Below are 24,221 nucleotides of genomic sequence, written 5' to 3'. Positions count from 1 at the left end.
AAGTGCTTGAAACCTCTTGAAATTGTAATTGTACTTCTTTCATAATAAATCGCCGTCTGACAGAATAAGTAATTTTTTACATGAAGAAATGAAATAAGTTTGAGAGCTTAGTTGCTCTTGACTTTCACACAAAATGGAGATGACTCTGCTCGAGCCACGGACGCCACTCTGCATGTGTGGCTACATTTAGTGTTATCTGTCAGACACTGTCGATGTGTGCCCTCTTCAAAGAACAGTGAGTGTGAGCATAATAAACAGAGCAAGGTTGCCAGGTGGTTGCCTCAAAAATGTAAAAATTAAAATAATAAAAAAAAAGAAACACATTTTATTGAAATTGAAGTTATCTGTCTAGTACTTGTTTTAGTGATTATTTTATATTTGCTCAACTGTGTCATATTGGATACCAAGTCTGCTTATTGGCTGTTGACACATTTTTAAACATGAAACTTTGTTGTGTTTTCTTTTAATTTGTCATCCTTCTATAGCATTTCATCATAAGGTTGCTTAAAGTACAGTAACATCTGATTCACTGTGATGAAGGAATGAAATAGGGCCTAATCATTTTGAGCATATATATATGAATATGTTATTTTATCACAGCTGAAAGGTGGCGGACGAGGCTTGAATTTGACCTTTGAAAAAGTGTAGGAACCCTGACTGTTACCTCATTTTTTCTTTTTAAGGAGGGAAACAAAAAACACAGAGAGATGTTTGAGACTTGTTTATTTTGTATTTGATGATCTCCGTGGACAGATAAATTACCAACATGCTGATCATAGTGTAGGTGTCCATTGCTGCTCTTTGATGTGAAACTTTTTATCTTTAAATCTTTTGTATTATTATTATATCTGTCAGCTAGAAAAATGAACACAAAATGGAAAGCTCTTTGTTTTCATATTGAGGCCTGTATATTTTTCATGTTTGCGAGTCAGCCGAGAATAGATCTATTTTAAAATTCAAAGGGTGAGTGCCTCATTTTGTGAATTCTCAACAACAGTTGGGGATATTTCTCACAGTTGGAGTTATCCTTGTTTTGCTTAACCACTTGACTGTCATCACATATTGAAAAACACTCAGATGCTTGTGGTCACAATGACAAAAACGATTTTTTTGCCCCTGTCACTTTTATCTTACTGAAAAAAGTGGTATGAGGAGAAGTTTAATGATTTTTCTGTCAGCATAATATGATGCTCTGCATGCCACAAGCGATTACGAGATATCCCTCAAGTGTGAAAAAACATTCTGATCAAATTCACATCCATAGCCTCAAAAAGACAGACACTGCTTACCATATATTTTTCCCTTTTTTCAGTGAGTCAGAGCGGTCTTGCTGGTGATGTTTGTCCAGATCCTGGTGTTCCAGAAAATGGCAAGAGGATGGGCTCCGTCTTCCAGTAAGTTCACTTTATTCCCAACAAATGCCTTGGATATTGTTGATCTTTTGACCAACACAGGGGTTATTGTATGTGTATCAGACATGTAGAAACCAGACTACAGAAATGATCTCACTCAAAGGTCTTTTCCTACAATATATTACATTTACAAGCCTGGCACATGTGAGACATGTGAGAAGAGGGATGAAGAAGAACCTACGCTAGCCACAAAACTCATGAAAAATGTGAAAGGCCCTCTCTAGAGCCACTGTTGGTTTGTCCGTTCTGAGCTACTGTAGAAACACTGTGATACAACATGACAGCTTCTGAAGAGGACCAACACCCTCTGTAGAGCTCACGCTAAGGTAATGAAATACAGCGATTCTTATTTTCCGATGATACAATTGAAAACACACCTGTGAATATTTTATTCCATCTCTGTCATATTCTACAAACAAATCCTTGTAAAATTTGCTGCAAAAATCACTTTCTCCCTCTTTCACATTAGCAAACGTTATACACACAACACGCTACAACATGCGATTAGTATATTGCAGTGTTTTCTGACTTACCTTTGTCATCTGGACTAAATACATTGTACTCCCACGGCAGAGGCATTTTTCTAATTAGTCCTGTAACTTTATCACCCAGACATCATGTTTCTCAGCTCAGCTGTGTTGCCGTGTCTACCAGTAGAGAGACTGACCATCACCTCAACACAGCATTTCTGTATCGGTTTAATTAAAAGATGGGTGTCTGTATTTATGATGGTATTGAAAATCATATAGTCAGAATTTCTTAATACCCTGCTATACTCTAACACCTTTATACTTCCAAAGTGTAGGACAGGGTTGTAAAAAAGTCACTTAAAATATTTGATGTCCCTGTAATGAGCTTGTGATTGTTTGACTAAAGATTTCTCCGTCTTCTGTATGGTTTAAGGTGATCTCTTCTTTGCTGCAACTGTCAAACCACTTATTACAGTAGATGGCCCTCAGTGTTTTGATCTGACAAAATGATGGACAGCCTTCAGATTTTTCCATCATTGTTAAAAAAAAAAAAAGATGAAAAATATTGTTATATGTCCTGCTTGTTTGCACAGTACAACCTAGTTTACTATGTGAGTTGCTTCCCCTCCCACCCTGCTTTGACTTTACAAAATACTTGTCTATGCTACATGAAAGATTGACAGTTGGTGCAGCGGGGGACTAAACTACAGAGCTTAGTTTAGATCTGATGACTCACTGACTCTTTATGTTTGAAATGGGACTCTTTGTTCAAATTATCTTGAGGTTACAGACATTGTGACTTCAGGGCCTATTTCAGAATCTGAGTTAGATCTTCATAAATCACGATGTGTTTTACTGCTTGATTCCACTGGGCACGGCTGTGACACGTTCTGGCTCCGCCGCGGCCCCCGGAGCTGATTGCGGCCATTCTTGACAATGCTTATGATTCCACCAGAGCCGCCTCAGAGTGTCCCAGAAGCGGAGAGGAGAGGGTCTGTTTTGACTGAAGCTGCGTCAAGCTGCACAGAGCAGATCCAGCCGGGCAGGAAGTCAGACGCAGTAATGGCATAGAGAACCTGGTCAATTTTCCAAATAAAAACTATGCAGAAAATAAATGATTTAACTACATAGTCTGCTTACACATTGTAGAAGCACAAAAATCAAGGAAAAAAGACCAAGTCAACAAAATCTGAGCAAGTCAGTATAATCAGGAGAGCAAACATGCTGCTCTGAAACGCTGATGGTGGGGCACGAAGCTGTGTGGAGGATGGATCAAAACTGTGTTGTAGATGTGATATGTGATGCGGAATCAAGGCCCTAGTTGTCCCTCTTCTCTTCTTAGCTCATGGGCATCCTTTAACTCCCAGGCTGAGAGTGAGTGCCACTCCGCCCCTGTTCTGGTCCCTGAATTGGTCCACTGAGCAAGGAACTTCCTCACCAAATTTCCCCTTCGTTTTTCGTTGAGACTGAAGTGTTTTGTGGTTTATGTATCATTATGAATAATTTATGTCTGTTGGGGACCTGTCGTTACAGCGCTGGCTTTTTAGATGTGAAGCACCTTATGTAACTGGCTTGTAACAAACTTGAAAACTCATATATTCACATTTGCAGTCTTTTAGAGCTGAGCTGTTCAGTGCTTGTTGGGTCAGCTCCACACCTGTCAACCTGTGTAACCTTATAGGAAAGAAAATTATTATTAGCAGCACTTTCAACCTGCAGACATAGACATACACACACAAGACAATGGTAATTACTAAGAGAGTTTAGCTGCTTGAATTTTGCATGTGTACCACCTGCCGGAAAAAGGTGTTACATTTTCCTCTTTTATAGCTGCTGTTTTCTATGTATGTATGTATTTGGAAGGACTGTGTGTTCATCCTTTGCCCAGGGTGCCATCACTCCATACATCTTTACATAGCAAATTATTGTTTTCAAAATGACATATATTGAATCTTGGATCGTTCTTTTAACTACAGGGAATCCAGTGATCCAGTGATGAATTCCAGCATAGCTTTGTCCGCTTTCAACCTGAGCACAGGTCTAATCAGCCAGAACAACTGAAAACACCTGTGTGGGTGTGCAGGGCCTTTAATATTGAGCTTGGCCTTCTTGACAAATGAGCATCATTTTCTGTAGAAATAATCTCTCCTGCGCAAAAAAAACTATTCTACTACAAAAACCAGCATATGCAGTATTTAATGGATTCTAAAAATACCCAAGGTTATATATACTCACTTAGCTAACTTCTTTCTATAATTCCATCATCTTTAGCTTTTTTTTCATTTACAGGTTTAAAATGTATTTGTACCATGTCAAACACAAAAACAAACTAAAATTTCAGCAGCTATTATTTTATTTGCCAGCAGATTAGATCTTTAATGATTATTCAGTTAATTGATCACTTGATCATAGGAAAATTATTAGGCATCTATTTTTAATAAACAATTGAAGAGTTTGGGAAATTATTATCACATTTCAGACATTTTTAACTAAAACAATTTAACAGTTAAACAATCAGCAGATTAGTAAATAATGAAAAAAACACTGCGAGCTAAGGAAACATGTCATTCACTCTGGAAACTGTAGCAAAACAGTGCACACTGTTTTCAGGTTGATCGTGCCCCAGGTTGACAGCAGCATTGGCCCTCCCCACAGCTCTGATTGGCTAAACCCTGCGTTGCTTATTGGATCTTTTTTTTTTTCACAAGTGGAGAAACCAATATTTCATGTCATGATTCCAGACAAATTAGTGGGTAGATTCAAAGGTCTGGACCCATGTAAAATAATTGTTAGTTGGAGCCCATCAGTAGATACCGTACATGTCTACATCTGCAGTTCTAAGCTGCTGCCGCTGTTGTCAGTAGGTGGTGCAGGTTGGTCTGTAACTGTTGGTCCAGAACTGCAGGTCTGAATCCTCAGTTCTTCTCAGCCAACATAGGCTGAGCCTGTTATGCATTATTCAGTGAGTGTCCTTGATTATAGTCATTTTGAATCAACATCAGTAGCTCCTCTGTCGAGAGACATGCTATTAACCATCAGTATTTACCAATTTACATTAATCACCCTCCAGGTATTTATAAGTGTGCTTACACATATAGGGGTTATACACAGAGAATGAGAAGGAATGTGTCAGAGGTAGCATCGTGGCTAATAAACAAGGTCTTGGTGGACACAGGGATTTTTAAGTGCTTCACTCCATGGTGTCTGTCATCATATCAGTAGAAAGGGAGCCATAATTTCATTTAATCAGGAGTGAGCAATTATAAAATAATCACCTCTCCCTACGACTCATCCACTTAGCATCAGTGGCAGCTAAATCGTCCTTATGTTTCTCTCGTGATTATGAGAGAATCAAAATGGGCATTGCATTTTTACCTTTATCTGAGTCTGTTTTAAAGCCAAAAAACTTTTTAACGATAACCATCTTTAAATCCCCAGCTCCTGCTCCTCCTCTTTACCATTAGCAACTATGATTGCACAAACTCTGTAGGACTATTAGTGTAGACGGCTGAGTTAGTTAAAGGTCATTACCTCCATGTGTGTTTGTCTGCGAGCGTTTATGTGTAAGTGTGCATGCATGTTGGCATGGATTTGTTGTGCGTGTGTTACAGATTTATATCTCATCATCATTAAACACTGAGATGCAGGAGTTGGAGCAGAATCATGGTGTGATGAAAGAAAACAGGAGAAATATAGAGAGAACATGAGCTGCAGAGAAAACAAAACAATTTTCACTGTAGAGCAGTGCAGATGTGCAAGATGGCTGTAACTTAGTGTGTCACCGCAGTTTCGAATCTCAGACAGCCACATACACAACTGCGATGGAAAGTTCTTTTCAAAGCAGTAGCAATAACAACAAAGTTTTCTTTCCTGTAATTGTAAATTTCACAGTGAGCGGCTGGATGTAAGGTATTTTCAGTGTCATCAGCATCGCCAAAGTAGCAGAAGCTGTAAAGTGAATGACCCAACTCTCCGTGACAAAGGCACTAACAGAGAGATTTGGCCAGGCTGTGCAACTCTTCAGTGTTTAACAACAGGGTGGAGCCACTGAACAACCAGAACCCTACGTAGCGAATGTTTGGCCAGGTGGTAGACTGTGGTGTGTGTCAGCGGGGAAGAGACATTAAGCTTTACAGACAAGACACCATGCAGACTTCCACTTAGATGGCTGAATGTCCCTCTCACGTGTTAGACAGCAGGATGCTGCAGAGAATGAGAAAACAAGAATGATCAGAACAACTGATGAGAGACACGGCGAGAGGAGTGGAGAAGAGAAAGGAGAAGAGGGCAAAGGAAAGCAGGAAATAAAAAAGGCACCGGTGAAGAAAAATACAGGGTCTTACAGAAAGAGAGGAATTATAGATCCTAATTGGATGATCTGTGGTGACGGTTGTCTTCCACAGGGATCTAAAAGCCTCTGCATCATTAATATCATGACTATGATTCATACATTATTTCTACAATTATCTCCTGGAAGAGCTCAGTGATGTAAGAGGTTTCCACATGTATCACAGTATCACCTGTCTGTGACTTCTATTTTTTACAAGTGTTTTTACCTTTGTGTCTCCTTAATTAGAATTGGCTCCAGTGTCCAGTTCAGTTGTGATGACAGCTATGTACTACAAGGATCTAAAAGTATCACCTGTCAACGAGTCACTGACACACTGGCTGCCTGGAGTGACCACAGACCCATCTGCAGAAGTAAGTTTCAACTGTCATTCTCTGTGAAGCCTGTTATGGCTTGTTAGTGTACGTGCATAACAATGAGAGAAACGTGGTTTAATATGGTAAAAAATTAAAGGGATGGTTGGGATTTTTTTGAGTGGGGTTGTATGAGGTGCTTCTCCGTAGCATAGTGACACGTCCCCAGTTTGGAGAAGCAGCAGGAGTACCATTGTAGGAAGCTAAGCTATGTAGTGCTGCGGGCAGGGCTAGCATATATATATGTATGTATATATGTATGTATATGTATAGTGACAGTTTTCTGTCAGAAGTGGTTGTCTTAATGCAAGGGGAAGTGGTTAAAATACTGTAAATACAGTGTGCAGTCAAACTGATATTGATTTCTTTAGATGGAACTTTTTTTAGGGGATTAAAATACATTTTTCTGCTCACGCTGTCCACAGCAGTACTTTGCTTAGCTTCCTTCACTGGTACTCCTGTTGCTCCTCCATACTAGGGGTGTGCCGACCACCATCTACTGTAGGTGATACACTGACATTCAGGGATTTCACAGTTCTCCAAATCAGTGATTCAATTGAACTTCAATTTTAATTGATTTGATTGTCAATATAACCATATATTTTTTGCACTGACAGCCATGCCATTGTTAGAATATAGAGTTTTGATTTGTAAATGTTAACAGACCATTGGCTTTATACCCTGACAACTGCCATTAACATTTTCTAATTATTCTTTAAAATTGTAGAAAAACTACTGGGAAAACTGCTGATTCTGCTTTTGATTTTGATCCATTTTGATTTAGAATTGAAATTGTGACACCCCTACTGACTATGGATAAGTACATCATACAACCCCCTTCAGAATCCAAACTATCCCTTTAAATATCAGCCATCACTACATTTATATAGTACATTCAGGCTGAGACTAGTGCAAAGAGCCTATCTGGGATTCAGTGTTATGCTCAAGGACACCTCAGGGTGCTGTTAGGAGGAGCCAGGGGTTACACCATCAACCCTGATGACCTACTTTACCAACTATTATTGAGGTTCACAGGGTCAAAAAGCCTGTCATCAGAGATCTCACTGCTGTAGGCGATGTAGCTCTCAAACTAGACTTGCGTGTCCATTATAAAGCAGGATAATGTCACCCAAATGTAACATTACGTATTTTTAATGACTTCTTAATAGTTCTTAGATAACAGCTGATTTACATGGCAAGGCCATGAAAGCTTTATCAAGATTTGGTCACACAGATAACAACATATTAGTGAGATAAATTAATTGTTAGTTTAGTTTCTTTAGGGGATTTGTTTATGATAATAAAATGGTAAAGTAACATAAACTTTATCCTTTATAATATGGTATTTACTGCACCGTGAGAGACAAAGTCCAAATGGCAAAAGCCTGTTCATTAGCCTGGACACTGATACAGTTCCTCCAGCAAGGAATCATCTGCTCATGTGGGATGAAAAGTTCAGAACAAGCTGGGCCATGCAAAGCCATAAAAATAATCAATAAAACAAAACAAAAACATATAAACTAAGCCAATATAACCTCAGAGCAAGGTCATCTTCCTGTGCTGAAGCCAGAAAAATGGTGATAGAAAATGATCGAAAATTTCAGAAAAGTCATAAACTAAGTTGAAAAAAATAACAACTCTTAGATTTCCGTGTTTCTTTGTTCAGTCTGAAAAACATGAAATGCTCCTCGCAACCACTACTGCAACAGAAAATGACAAAAATGTACACTTGGACAATCTAATGCAATCCTGATGCCTATTTTAAAGAAAGTATAACATTTGTGGTTATGTTATTTAGCTAATGCAGAGGCTCTAAAAGTAATCACGGACAGATAATAAATATTACTACTGTGATATACATTTTGTTGTTTGTTGATGTGTTAAAATCATGATTCACTTTGTGACTGACTTGGCTGAGTGACTAAATAAATAACTGCGTGAGTGGCAGTGCAACCATGCAGGGGCTCTCACTGCCCACATGTTTACTGACAATACCCTGTTGGGTTTATTGCTCCACAATGAAAAGGCAGACAGCTAGCATACACACCACAAGTGTGTGTGCACACAATACACACTTACATTGACAGCAAGTGTCCAAAGGACAATGTCACATACCTCATAGCTGCAGCAGTACTTGCCTTGAGCTGTGTGTGTTTGACAGACAGTCAGTCCCAGTGCTCAGACACGCACTATAGGGTCCCTGTCACATCATATTATGGTGAACGTGTGCGTGTGTGTGTGCCTGTTTTGTGTCTTTACAGTATGTCTGTCTGTGACTGCGGGAACCCGTCTGACTTCATGATACTGGCCACTCTTGTCTGCTAGAGACAATAGAGATGGAGGAAGAGTGAGACACTGAGAGAGATGGAAGGACATGTGGATGTTATTTCCACAATTAGCCTCTGAAATGCTCCTTTACACTTCTTGTGTTTTCATGAGATAATAATTGTTACCGATATTTGGTGCTGTAAAATCTTTAGAAATAAAAGAAGAACATCTTTTTCTCACTAAAAAGAGTAAAAATGGCAAGAATTCAGAGGTATGCCACATGGATTTCTTTTCCATTTGTAATCCAAATGAAAATAAGACTGTATTAACCAATATTTTTAACACAGAATAAAATAGAACAGGCTGAACAGTTTTTCAAGTGATTCTCTGTGCAACGAAGGATGTGTAGAGTTTCTGCTGTCCTGATGTTGGTGGGGGGTTCCACCATTGAGGAGCTTGGACAGTAAACTGTCATGAATAAAACCTTAATTATCCACAAGACTGGAAAATTTGTCCATCTGGTAGCATTAAAATATTTCTGACAGCACTGATGGTATTAATATTCAAATTGATAAGAAAAGATTCCAAAAAGTTTAAAAGAAAAAGATTAAAATCAACTTTGTATGAATTTAGCAAGCCATTTGTTTATGGTATAAATAACTTCGTATAGACATTTTTTGTAACCATTGCGTCAAATGGATCGTCTCTTATTTAAAAGTGTTTCTGTCTATAAATCACAAAATATTTTTAATCAACTTTTCAGCTCTATGGAGCTTTCTAGCCTCTTTTTTTTAAATGTGCAACTCTGTGACACATAGATAAAGTTATCGAGTGATGGGTGAGCATAGTGGGGGTTTTTTGGAAAACATTTTGAGACATGGAATGGAGATATAGGTCACAGCTGACTTTACTGTAAAGCAGGGGTGTCAAACTTACGGCCCACTAGAAGGTCCAGTCTGGCCCACGGGATGACTTTGCAAAGTGTGTAAATTACAGAGAAGACATTAATTTTAGGGTTGAAACGATTCCTCGAGTAATTTGAGTAATTCGATTACTAAAATCTGTTTAAATCTGAACAACTGTACAGCACACTGTGTTTCGCATATGGGGGTTATTAAAGACCAGAGTACTGATGAGGGCTGACATTTAAATTTTGATGTAATTTATCATCACACAGCAGCATCTCTCCTCTCTGCGTCAATGCAGCTCCTCCATACACGCACGTCCAGTACAGACACACACAGAAGAGGTCAGTAAGATTCTCTTACCCTGTCTGTATCTGATCTGTTGACTTTCTTCATCAGCAGGATGGTTTATAAAGCCAAAAAGACAAAACCTAACCACCATTTTTTCCCTACATATTAATCCACCCGCGATTCAGTTTTCACAGCAGCAGAGAAGCTGCGTGTGGAAGAGACTTAATTACGGTGTTTATTACAACAGTTGAAGCTAACGTGATGGTTAATGACGTCGATACCAACCAGATGCACTTATAAAATTAAACAACTGTCTGTGTTTCTCTGTGAGAAACTTTCAGACCTTCTCACAGCAGAGTGAACAGGTGAGGGAGGAGAGGAGGACAGACTGATCACTAATCAATCGTGGATGCTGTCGTCCTCTCGGACTGATTAAAAAATAAAAATGACAAAATTGGTGACAAACCAAACCTGGGTGTCCACACAAATAAAGTCTTTGTGTAAAACACTGCAGAGTGTAACATCGTGCTGTTTACAGACAGTCTGCTGTCAGTAGTTTGACAGAGAGACAGAGAGGGTGGTGTCTAGAAGGGAACCCTAGACCCGCGAAAGATCGCGTGAGTTTGATTATTTTAGTAGAAATAACGAACACAAATCTCGCAAGAGTTGTGCAAATAAAGAGTTCCCTTCTGTGCAGCACCAAAAATAGAAAATCCTGTCGTGGTGCCGATGTTTTTAATGTAAATAAATAAATAAATAAAACAGTATTCACTGATCCACAGAGTCACTGAAATACTGATCACTGACCTGCTGTGATGGAAAAAATACTCTGATTTTTTTTTCTTCAGTAAAAGCACTAATACCACAATGTAAAAATACCTAATTACAATTAGGATTAAAATCTTGCATGTTATTGTTTCCTTTTTTGAAAAATCAACATTTTTATTGCTGTTGTTGTACTTTATGTATTCTTATCGTTATTTTTTGATGACTAAATACAGACCTGCAAACTCATAAGAGGAGAAAAAGGTGTCATGTTGGTAAACCAGTCCCCTGTTGGGGGTCTGGGAGCGTCTGTCCTGCTCCAGAAGAAAAATGTTGTGATTTTAACATGTTAACAAAATATTCTGGTGACTGTTTCAGTTATAAGAGTTAGTTCCATCTTCTGTTTGTGGTTTCTGCAGACATTACTACCTTTACTTTTACCGTTGTACTTGAAAAAAAAAGTAAAAAGTAAAGTAAAAACAGTAAAAGTAAATCTACAGTAAAAGTAAAGTTACTTTACTGAGAATTTTTACTTAAGCAATTTATAGTTGTTCATTTAATAGACCTTTCTTATCTTCTCTTTTGTATATTGCCGTTGTTCTTAAATAAAGCAAAAGTAATGTAATAGAAAAAAATGCAGAACACAAGATATTTCTTATCTGAATACTCGATTAATCGCCAGAATAATCAATAGATTATGCTTTAATTTTACTGGTCTGACCCACTTGACATCAGATTGGGCTGTATGTGGCCCCTGAACCAAAATGAGTTTGACACCCCTGCTGTAAAGTAATGTACCATTTGCCCTGTTACCACCAAGCTATATCTTGCTGTTGGCTTATTATTATGAAGAAATTTCATTAGGAGAAATGTTGATAACTTTAACTTTGTCAACAAATTACATGGTGCATGAACAGTGCTAAAACAAAGTTTATTTTATTTCACAAACACTGTATTATAGTTATTAATGTCATGTAACCACAAGTAAATACACCACCTCATCGCTATGCGTCCTGAAAACAGCTGTGTTTAAAAAAAAATACTAAAAAATAAGCTTTGTCTTTCTTTCACTTTCTTTCAAAACAAATGCATGTTCTAGCCGGAATTAAATCTCCTGCTTTGTCTACAGGTGCCATCAGAATCAACACAAAATAAAATTTCTTTTTAGATGCTTTAAATTGCTTCAAATCACACTTTATACAATGTTAGTATCTTTAAGCACTTCAATGCAGCTAGACTCACTGAAGATCCATTTAAAAGAATGTGGTGTAGAAAAGCATTGTGTAAACCCGACTTATAATTATAGACTTATATAGTAGATCCAAAAGTTTTCAAATATGCCTCATATATTAAGCCAAACTAGAAGAAAATATGTTTAAAGATATTGACAGCAGAATATTTCCATTTGAATAGTTCTGCAGCATAGACACTCAATAAGCATTACATTTCGTATTCTTTAAATCAAGTAGTAAAAAGAGTAGACAGAAAATATGTGTCATATTTCTGAACTGTAGAAAAACATGTTTTTCTTACCTTGAAACTAGAGAAGGAAACATTTTAGGGGAAAATCATAATTCAAGAAGTGAATTTTCAGTTTGACAGTGTACCACAGTTGGAAATTGCACATTCAAAGTAATGTGTTTGACAGTTATTTATGTCTTTTGATATTTTTCACATAAGTGTCCTTAATTAGATAGAGGGATAAATACAGAAAAGATGGAAAAAAGAGAAAAGAATAAAAGAAAGCTTTTAACACGCAAACAAGTAGGCAGGCAGAGGTTAAAAATTGCTCTAACTCTGGTGTATTGTGTTATCTAGTATGATCACTCTCCTGGGATTCAAACCCATGAGCCTCTCACATTCTCTGCTGAGACTTTAATGTTAATTAGAAGCTGGTCTCTGGGATGAATCGCCATGAGTGTGTTTCTTTGTGTCCGTGTGTAATCGTGTGTGTGTGTGTGTACCTGTGTGTATCACAGTGTGTTTCAGCTCTCTTTTCTAATTAACAGGCAGATCAGTCATCTGAGGTCCTCCTCTCTCTCCCTTTCTCTCATGGTATTTTGTGTCTCCATCTCTTTCTAGCCTCTTGCCCTTCTTGCTCCACTTTCTTTTCTCTTTCGTTCTCTCATTATTATCCTTTACCCTCTCACCTCTCTCCACTCCTCACTTTGGCTCTCAACCTGTCTGTATTTGCAAACTTCTTTTCTTTATTATTTGCACCCTTCTCTCTCTAACTCCTCATCTTCCACTGTTATTCTGCATTATTCTTATGTTCTTCTTAGAGCATAAGAACCTCTTAGATACCCTGTCTTGTCTCAGATGTCATTGGCCTTCCCTCCTGCTAATGGCAGTGATCGCCTCCAGCTAACTCATTATGACAGATAAAGGGCAAATATATGATCAGATAAAACTTCCTCCGCAGTGTGACAGTGCTTGTTGACTAAAACTGACTGAAAATGTCAAGTAAGCCCTTTAATATTACTGCGCTCGAGAGAAGGTTTTTTAAGGGGACTTTTGACACCACACTTTTTTTTTTTTTTTGCCAAATATCCCTTTAAGGCAATAACACATTGGTGACTTTATGAGGTACTGAAGACAAGAAATATTACCTTGAATATCACACAGGACAAAATCAATACAGATAAAATAGAGCACTAGGAAGAATATTATGAAAAATGCTGTTGATAACAGGGATATGCAGGCTCTTCAGGAGGAAAGGTGCTGAAGGTTTTAGCAGCAGAGGGGGAGGTTTGGGGGTCATATATTTTAAAAAATACCCATCTTTATCTGTAACATACCTATTTCATGAAATAGATAAATCAAATTGTTAGCAATTTTAGCTATGCCAGCAGCATGCCAGCTGGTCAGTCTTTCAGTCTGTGGTGAAACAGTTACTGGCTGCAGCTTATGATTATTTTCATAGTCGATTAATCTGTCAATTATTTTCTTGATTGACTTCCCAATTGATTAATAGTTGTTTGTGAAAAAGTAAATTGATTTTTTCTAAAGAGGAGTATAGAAACAAACAAACAAACATAAAAATCACATTTAAGAAGCAGAATTTTTATTTATTTTTTAATGGAAAATTACTCAAAACAATTACTTGATTATCAAAATAGTTGATGATCAGTTTCATAATCATTTAATTGCTGCTGCTCCAATGGGTTGCTCTAAAATTTAGTACAGACATACTGTGCATGGACCCCCAAATCCAAGGGATTTTGATGATCCTGTGACTTTTCATCTAGCACCATAAAATGATCAGTGATTACACTTATCCAACACCCTTACCCCTGTACTGATGTCAGGATGGGTGAAGATCTCGAGTTCACAAAACACTCCTGGACAAAAAACAGCATTGCAGCTAAATCCAGTACAATTGAAGTGAATGGTGACCAGATTTAAAATGTAAAAAAAGAACACAAAAAACACAAAATGTCTCTATACTGCTGATGTGGTGTAATCCAAGTGTCTGTAAACCGCGACATTAGAATCTGACCCAAAAATACACCATTTACACCATGTTTTTAGCCTAACTGTCGACTGCAGCCTCTCAGACCAAATCCACATGCACATGCCTGAGGCAGGTACACAAGCTCTCTCAAAATAGCAAGAAGCATCAATAAAAAGCAATAGGCAATAAGTAAGTAAACAATCAATATAAAGAAGAGGAAATATAACAAATGGGAACAATATAAACACAAGGTAATATACTAAATGAAATGTTTTTATATAGTGTAGTTTTCTTTAAGATATGTAAAGTCGGGTAATGGTATTGTAACTAGGGATGCGCCGATACCGAAACCAGCATCGGGTATCGGTCCAATACTGTCCTCACGTACTTGTACTTTTACTCATAAAATTACTCAGATACCCCACACCCAATACCACATCACGAAGAGTAGCCGCTCGATACAAGTAAACATATAAAGATCCAAAAGATGCAGAGTTCAAGGAGTTTGCTGATGCTCTATTTTTGGACGCGCCAACATCATCAGCAAGAGACTCTCTGTCCTCAACATCATCCACTAATGACCGTAGAGACTTTGGAAACTGTCCATAAAATTCCATGCAAGTCCATGTAAAACTGAAATAAATGCACAGAGTGCAGCTGTAGACCGCAGCCTGCCGCTGTCCTGGTGGGCATAAACTAGTTGAATGCCTCTGCAAATTAATCCGAAGACGAAGAAAAACACCACTGCCACTAGTCTGCAACCCTCTTTTCTTTGTACTTGGCTGCTACCATTTCTCTTTGAGTACTTAATCTTCACCAAAACGGCCTGACAGCACAGTACACGCAACTTCACTCTTCGTGGTTCACAGCAGGGTCAACAAAACTCTTGCACACATGGCACCACACTCATACCTGTCCCCCCTGAACAATGACAGGTAGGAACTAATTAGCTCTTATATATAATGTAAGTGCTTGTACTTGTACTCGGTCTGAAAAAAGTGGTATCAGTGCATCCCTAATTGTAACCAAGTGCCCTGGATTCCCCCAACTGTAATAAAGACACAAATAATAGAACAATGGCGGCCTGAGTTCAAATCCCCAAGCCAGCTGGGGGGCTGGGGAGTTTGTGGCTGGGGCAGGGCTTTTCTGTGCGGAGTTTGCATGTTCTCCTTGTGTCCATGTAGGTTCTCTCCAGTTACTCCAGCTTCCTCCCACAGTCCAATTACATGCAACATAATAGGTTAATTGGTGACTCCTGATTGTCCATAGGTGTGAAAGTGAGAGTGAATGGTTGTCTCTATGTGTGAGCCCTGTGATGAAGTGGTGACTTGTCCAAGGTGTACCACGCCTCTTGCCCAGTGTCAGCTGGGATAGGCTCAAGCCCCCCTGCGACCCTTCAAGGATAAGCGGTTACGGACAATGAATGAGTGAATAACAGAACAATAAATCTTAACTTCTAGATGTAGAAATCTTAATTTTTGGAGAAATTGTCAATACTGAAATTCTGAATCATTTACACTTGACATTTCCTTTTTATAGGTGGGAGCCTGCATGTCCCAGTGGTTGCTGCGGTTAATGTTTGGCATAGAGCTGTTTAAATCCACCCCCAGTAACTAAATTTAATTCCAACAAGTAACCAGTATCACATTTAAATTTCAAATTACAAAAAGATGGATAATATGGGAATATTATGACACTTAAATACAGTTTGGACTTTGAATCAACAAGAGTCTCAGCTTCCCAGTCATACACAATTTATGCAATTCCTATGCACAGGGACCTCAGTATGCAGGAATACACCATTTTTAGAATAGACCAAAACAACACCTTTACACTACGTGCAAAAAATGTATTGAATACACACAAATTGGGAATTTCTATAAAAAGACTCTTGTTTACCCATAAAACCCATTTTCAATCAGATATCTTGAGGTAAGAGGTCAAGGGACACCTTTGAAAATGGCTATGACTGTTTTAAAATCTCCAGTTGACCGTTATTTAGCCCCCTAGGCATGGCTGGTAACAAGGGATGCTTTAGGTCTAGTTTCATATGATACCAAAATAGTTATTCCAGCTTAAAAACTGAGGCCTCTACAGGCTCTGAAAGATGGACAGATGTACTGTCACACTAAAACACGGCCACATATAACCAAGCACATGATTCTCTCCAGGCTTAAATCTGGGGAAGATAATAAGTTGTATTATTGCCATCAAAATGGCTTCAGACCCCCCCTGATTGTCATTATACAAATATTGAGCAATATATTTTGTATTACTGGAACATTCTTCTTGAGAGAAACCTCAAGTGTTTTTAGGTGACCTGACATTTGAGTTAATCCTGGATTGTAGTTCTTGAATTCTGTTCTTTACTTTTGGGGTCATTGTGACCTTACAGAATTTGAACATCATGAGGACACTTTGTTTGCTGGACTTGACCTGACCCGATGGCAAATCTGAACATTTGGTTCAAATGAATCCCCATATGATGGATGCTGATAACATTTGCCTCATCGTTATCATGTATGGCAGCAGATAGTTTGGACCAGAAGGCTATGGCTTTCTCCAGCACCCAAATTTAGATGTAGGGAAAGGGATGGGAGAAAAAATCAGACTGCAGCCAGTAGTATTGTTTCTTCCGTTGCATAGGGCTGTGGGTTTTGTTCTGATTCTAACATATACATTTTTGTGTTTGTATCCTATGCAAACGGTTTCTGAAAGGCAGCACTCCTGTGAATTCTAGATTTATGGTACTCATTTCCTTTTTGACACAATTGGATCCACTTCCTGCAATATTATTCTCTCGTTTCCTCTGTGGCATGAAAATATGGCAGGTTGTCCTTTAAATTTACATTGTCACAATAATGCAATTTAAGCTTTTAGTAAATTGATAGTTGGGAGTTACAATTTTGATGACCAATGTGTTATTTTTGTAGTTCCAGTGGTAATCAGCCATGATAATACTACCATTAATACTACTAATTAACTTTATTTATGGAGTACTAATCAAAAGAGCGTTACAGAGTGCTTCACAAAGAAAAAATAAAATACCAGGAGAGAGATGAACTCCATTAAAGGCCATGATGTCATTTTACTCATCAGTTTCATTGCTGAGAAATGGCTTTATGTTTGAGTGCATTAGGTGATTGCAATAAGATTTGCACAAAAGAAATCCCTCAAGAATAAGGAAATGTGGAAAAGGAATATAATGTATTTGATTACAGGAAAATATGATATGGAGATAACTATGTATATGTGTCTGCCAAAAGACCTGAATTGTCTACAGACCATTGTTTCAGTTTTGGTTGCATTGTATGCAATAATTTGCCTTTCCCTCTGTCACTGCCACACCCTCTCTCTGTCTTTCCTTTTTTAAGGTAAGAAGCCTTTTGCAATCTGTGAGCGTAATTTTAATTACCCCATAAATCTTTTTTAAAACTCTGTGTCCCTCTGTCTCTCTCTTTTGCTGTCTTCCTCTGTAGCTCGTACCTGTGGCAGCAACCTAAGGGGGCCCAGAGGGATCATAACTTCTCCTAACTACCCTGTTCAATATGAGAACAACGCACACTGTGTGTGGGTCATCACTGCAATGGACTCTGGGAAGGTGAGCTCATTTTCATCATTTCAGTCCTGCTTGTTTCACCAGGCTTTTAGATCAGAAAAAGTGATTATAATCTGTTGTGGGGAAAATAAACTACACATATATCACATTATATCAGTTACAATTTTTTTTCTGTCAAATGTTGGCCAATCTGTGTAATTTCATCAGTCAATAATGTGTAGTATTGCCAACTTAAAGTTTAGTATTGTTCTTGAATCCTTATACTGCTTGTAATTCAAAATGGCTAAGATATCTACATAGTGATGAGAATATTGTTTAATAAATTTGCCCCTGAAAGAGAATGGATTACTGATTCCTGCAACCACTGGATATTCTCTGTTAAAGATCTTTGGCAAGAGAAGCAAATTGTCCACAAGATGGATATTAAGAGTGTGCCATTTTCACTCTTTTGTTATTATTATTATTTTTATTTGCTTAGAAATCCAAGGTGTGAGTGAGTGTATCTACATGACTGTGAGGCAGGATATTACTCGGAATTGAAAATGAAAACATTATTGCATTCCTTCCTGTGGTAAATAGAAGGGAAGCGCAATCATGTCGGCATATCATCTGTATCGGCCAATAAAGGCTTGAAAATTAAATATTGTATCGGCCTGAAATGAACATTTCTGCTGGTATAACAGGGCAATAAGATGACACTTTAATTATCCACACATGACACAACCAGGTCTGCAGTGTGGAGTTTTTTTTAACAGTGCCTGAAATGAGAATAGCAAAGTTGCTATTTGCAAGGATTGGTCAGTGGTGGTCATGCGTGGAGGAGCCAAATCACATTCCTTCAACGCTATATATTTAATTGCCATCTTAAGATCCGTCATCTGGATCATTACCACTAATTTGTGAAGAACAAAAGAAACCAGCCCCAATGAAAAAACCTGTCAGCAGTAGTTATTTTTTGCCCAGTGAATTTGTACATGTTCAAAAACATTATATTTTATGTCTGCATCTGCCAGTTGGTCATGATTAGAAGAGATGGTGTAATAAAATGCTAACTTTGCTACAGGAGAGGCTTGAGTTACATGGAAAAACATATGTGCATATATCTGTATAATCATGGGCAATCGACCAAAATGAAAATGCCAATAAAATATTGGCATATTGGACATCAAAAATTCAATATTGTGCATTGCTGGTAAATAGAGATTTAAAAATGCAGTGGAGAGGGCCAACATGACTTGCAGTATAAAGTTGTAAGCTGGACTAGAAACTACACAAATATTCTCTTATGTGGTCCTGTGTTGGGAAAGTTGAAGGGCTGTTTCTTGTTTTCTGTCTGAATTCTGTTTCCATTGCTGAGCCCATGGTCAACACACATCCCCAATTTTGTGAAAGCAACTTTGTTGTGAGTCATTGTTATATAGACATGAATAATTCATCTACCTGCGGTACAACATCTCAAGTTTCTCTATCTACAGTTTCTTTTGTGGTATTATCTTCTCTTCATGTCTCCTCACATATCTTGTCTTCACTTCGACTCCCCTTTCCCAGCTCCTGTGCTCGCTGCTCTCCATTCTTTCCCTTCCCTCTCCCCCCTACCCTGTGCCTGCCTCTCATTTTTTTCCCTAACATCTCTGTTCTTTATTCTCTACTCCTCTCTCCTCACCTCTCTCCCTCATCTACTCTGCTCAGCACCGCTCTCTCCCTATCTTTCTCTCATTCATCTTTCTCTTTCTATCATCTTCCTTCCTCCTTTCACTTTGATTTGTCTAAAATGTTAAGTTTGAAGATGGTGAAAGTAGAGAGAGGGAAGAGCAAAAAGAGAGCAAGATGGCACTGAGCTCATTGAAAACTACAGAGGAAAATAGAGCATAGAGGAGAAAAATGGGGCTGAATATTTAGCTAGCTACTTCACAATTAAAAAGTGAGCGCCAGGAAGAGAGGAAAGGGGAAAAAAGACTGAATGTCCAAGCAGGTGCTTGACATGTGACACTGAAGTTTTCTCTAAAGATGGATGGAAATGGAGTCTACTCACCTCTGAGCGTCTGTGGGCGTAGGATGGAGAAATACTGAGATATAATTGAAGGGAGAGTCCAAAAAATAAAAGGGAGCAAGAAATTGTCTTTTTGTTCTCGTCTCTGTGTCGCTCTGACCTTGACAAAAAGAAATAGCAACATGAGATGACCAAGAGCTTGTGTAGGTCTGTGTAGATAAATCTCATTCACCTTGCAATGATTTTGTATTTTCAGAGAAGTTTGCACTTTGGAGAGTCTTTTCAAATCAGCATCTGGCAGTTGAGAGTGGTCTGCATCTGAAGGCATTTCTGTTGAAGTGACATCAGCTTTGCAGCCATTGTCACCTGTTCTGTTTTTAAGTGTCTTTCAAGAAATCACAGCTGTAGGTAAAAGGAATTTAACTGACACGGCTGCATTTGTATGTCATGACAAATGTACTACATATTATTAGTGATTTTGCTTGGTTTCAGGTGACTGATGTAATGTCATCCTTGTCGTGTGTGTGTGTGTGTGTGTGTGTGTGTGTGTATGTGTGTGTTTCTTGGGGTTTAAAATAGAATACAATAAAATAGAGCATAATAGATGTACTTTGCTGTAGCTTATGACAGATGGAACATCTTTTATCTGCTCTGTGTACAGTCTGTGCATGTGTGCGTGTGTTGAAAATGCTTGAGGTTTGAGAGCACTTTAAGAATGTGCTATAATGACAGATTATCAACTACTACAGCTGCTGGCATTTGCAGAATGTCACTATCTACATACACAGAGGGAGAGACAAGGACAGAGACGAACTGGAGGATAAAGACAGTTATGGACTAGAGTAGACTGGAGTAGAAAAGAATCGAAGAGAATAGAATCTAAATAAATGACACTGTAAATAAAATTAAATCCAATCCAATCCATTCACAATACTGAAACATCAGGGCACTGTATACAATAATATACTCATATGTTGAACAATTGTTTTGGTTTTCTAACAGTTTTGCTTTTCTAATTTAATAATAGAAATTAAAAAAACAACCCATAGGGTTCAGCCGATGGACAGTACCATCGTCCATACTGATGGTGGACAGTCATTGACCGCTGAGCCCTCTACCATCTTAACATTGTAATTCAAAAGTCTTCTGTATGGGTGCTGAAAGAAAAGTTTCAGGCATCCTACTTACTACTCTTGAAATTTAGTTGGCTTGAAATCAGGCTTAACGTTTCTTACACAGTTTTCTCTTGACTGTCTCAGAATTAAGACATTAATCCAAATTTGCCCCAGCCCATTTAAAAACAACTGAATTATGCCTGTGTAACTCCAGCAGGGTTTTGTGGACTAATAAACTATACTTGACCTTCAATCAGCATGATTTTTGAGTAGATAATGACTAATTTTTCATCTTTTGGGTGAACAGTCCCTTTAAGACCTGGATACACAAATGTGGGAGAGTGGCCATTGCTTGTCAAGGCAAATGCTTTTATTTGAGGCTGTGCCTCTGCTCCTCAAAATTCACCAAAGTTACATTCTATGCAATGAAAGGACACAAATTTGTGGCCACTCCCCTTTATTTGCATTTGTGTGACAGGGCCTTTATAAAACTAACAACAGGAACTGTCTGACCAAAGAGCGTGTTGACCAACTGATCAGAAAGTGTCAGCACTATTCAATTGCATGTTCCTAATTTGCATGTTTTCAATGGGCCACTCTGCGCAGTCAGAATGACTGTGACTGTTGTGTTCATAGTGTATGGATCAGTTGACCATCTACAATGCAGAGCTCACACAAAGGCAGCTATTTTTTGCAACTCTACCATGAATAGAAAGTAATGAGAAAAAAAAATAATGTTGAGTTGAAGATGACAGTGAAGTTCATATTTTATATCCCAGCAATATTAAAATTACAGTTTTAACCACAAAATGTGAAATACTATAATAGTAAATATAACCTGACTGATACAGGATTTTTGAGACCGATGTTGATATATTGGCCAATATTAACTTTGTTTACCCAACACATAACATACATAACAAACATTTTTGTATTGTGAAAACCAGACTGTGGAACTGCTCAAACTGCAAGACAGCTGACCAAAATTTCTGATGTAACAGTTTGTCCGAGAGCCAGATTGCTCAGGGTTTTCATCCAGTGTCATGACCCCCCTCAAATCAGTGCAGTGTCTGCCAGGCGTTAGCCACACAGTTCACAGAAAGGTTTCCCAGTGTAAGAAAAATGGCATGACCATAAAAGTTTCTTAACAAGATTTGCCCTGATCCTCGAGACTTTCTCTGAAATGTGGAGCAGAGATTAGACTCAGACTTGTTGGCTCTGTTTACCACTTTGGACAGTTTAGTCCTGTACCTTGATATTACTGTATTGCAAATGAAGAAGATGTCATTTGGGTATACAGATTGAAATCTTAATCTGAGTGTTTTAAAAGGTAAAAACTTGAATAATATTAACAATAACAATAAAGTTAATCTGACAGGTTTCTAAGAAACTACTGTCTAGGAATATCCCTGTGTCGAGGAGCATTCCTTAATATATTCTAATTATATAGTATTTTTGTCTTAATGATCAACAGAGCCTCAATTATTTAGGTGTGAAGAGTCCATAACATGTTTTTTAATCAGCAAATCTTTGTGCGGACACCCTGCTGAAAGGCCTTTCACTTTTTTTTTTTTAACCTGCTTCCCAAGTGCATCTTCCTTAAGTAGAAGACATATGTATTCCTGCTTGAACATTGATCTTTAATCACGATTTAATTTGTGTATACAGGGAATGAGACAGGTGATTAAACACACCTCTTCAAATCCTAAGTGTATGTTCCCCAGAAAAGAAAAAAATATGTTTGTATGTGCTTTCTGTGGTCAGTTCAAGACAAAGTGCAGTTAGATTTAGTGCAGAGAGAATACAATATTTAAATAGGGCAAATGAGCATGAATTAAGATGAGTAACATCATATTTCGTCTTTCTGTCGACCTTTCTTTTTTCTCTTTACATTTCTCTGATCCCATCTCAGACTCCTGCTCTGTCGCTCTTTGTCTCGACTCCTCTTCTTTATTCCCTCTCTCGTTTGCGCAGCCTCTGACTGACCATTATTTCAGATGACTTCTTTCATCGATAACATGTTATACAAAATTGAGATAAAGACGAACGTTTTCATTGAAGTATGCATGCCTTTTGTTCCTTCTTTGTGTAGTTTAACGCACACAAGTCTCAATAGGCAATAAGTAATTCTGGCTGGTTGTGTGTCTGTTGTCATTCTGTTAAGTTCTGACTGAAAGCTGCACAATCAATATAGTTTGTAATGGCCTAATGGCCTGTCTGCAAAATGCTGTGAGTGTGCTTTGTTTGTGTGTGTGTGCCTGTGTTATTATTTGTAATTGTGTGCACAGACAACAGGGTGTGTGTGATTTTATGAATGTTGACTGTGTATTTTGTATCTGCCAACTTAATTGCTAACTGCCAGAGGTTGTGAAAATATGTTGTAGGGTAAACTGTCAACTTTCAGGTAGTAGTGAGGGAAAATAGCAGAAAAAGGACTCAGTGTGTGTGGGTCTGTGTATGTATGTGTGTGTCAGTCATTTGATTCATCAGTATCAAGCAGATAATTATTTTGTTCAAGTCTGAACCATGCCTGACTGCTCACACACGTACACCCTGAAACGCATCGTCACACATGCCCATTAGGCCTCTAATCATTGCTGTCTTTTTCCTGATGAATACATATTAGTGTGTGTGTGTGTGTGTGTGTGTGTGTGTGTGTGGTATTTCGCCATTGGATGTTGGGTCATTCTCATGCATTGATCATCATCATCACTTTAGTGTTGGCAGGACACATTCTGTGACGTTCTATCAGATTCTGTTAAATTTTACTTGATACAAAAATTGAGGCCAATAAAGACCGATAAAAACCTCAACCAGAATGTTAAAGTCCTGTCTGATTCTCCAGCAGAGCATTGTTTTGCAACATGACTACACAATTGCTCAAACTGTTATATGATGAAGACATAATACCAGATATTCAGTGCATTATCATAATGGTATGAGTGTAAAATTAAAGTAGACATAAGTTTTTACAGTTAAGTTTGGTGTATAACTGAACTTAAAGGGAAAAAAATGGTTTATTACAGCTTGTTTTTGCAGCTCTGGCCATTTACTCTATGGGATAGGTCACTTTTTGCTGCAACCAGCAGTTCTATAGTTTGTTCTGTTGGTTGGTTTGTCCACAAAAATTTCCCTACCCTTTGATGGCCAGAATTTTCAGTTTTGGCATCAAGGTCAAGAGCGTTTATGTTCATGTCAACATCAACTCAGTAGAGTTCCTGTTTCATTTGTGACTTATACTGTCACCCTGTAAACTTAAGCCATGCCTAGCTGGTAACAGCTATTGCAGTT

General features: G+C 38.1%; 1 protein-coding gene across 1 annotated transcript in view; it reads left to right on the top strand.

Moving 5' to 3' along the window:
- Nucleotides 1–1,312: 1,312 nt before the first annotated feature.
- Nucleotides 1,313–24,221, top strand: part of csmd1b (CUB and Sushi multiple domains 1b) — a 228,740-nt gene continuing 205,831 nt past the window's right edge. Inside the window, exons 1-3 of the mRNA XM_084718622.1 lie at nt 1,313–1,394; nt 6,459–6,583; nt 17,746–17,867. Of these exons, the coding sequence (XP_084574748.1) occupies nt 1,378–1,394; nt 6,459–6,583; nt 17,746–17,867 (264 nt within the window). The 5' untranslated portion in view covers nt 1,313–1,377. The remainder of the gene's footprint in view (nt 1,395–6,458; nt 6,584–17,745; nt 17,868–24,221) is intronic.

This window comes from Lutjanus erythropterus, chromosome 1, assembly GCF_056507025.1.
Source record: "Lutjanus erythropterus isolate fLutEry1 chromosome 1, fLutEry1.hap2, whole genome shotgun sequence".
NCBI classification, from domain to species: Eukaryota; Metazoa; Chordata; class Actinopteri; order Lutjaniformes; family Lutjanidae; genus Lutjanus; species Lutjanus erythropterus.
Note: the sequence above shows the minus strand (reverse complement) of the source record. Positions and strands in the feature narration are given on the sequence as shown.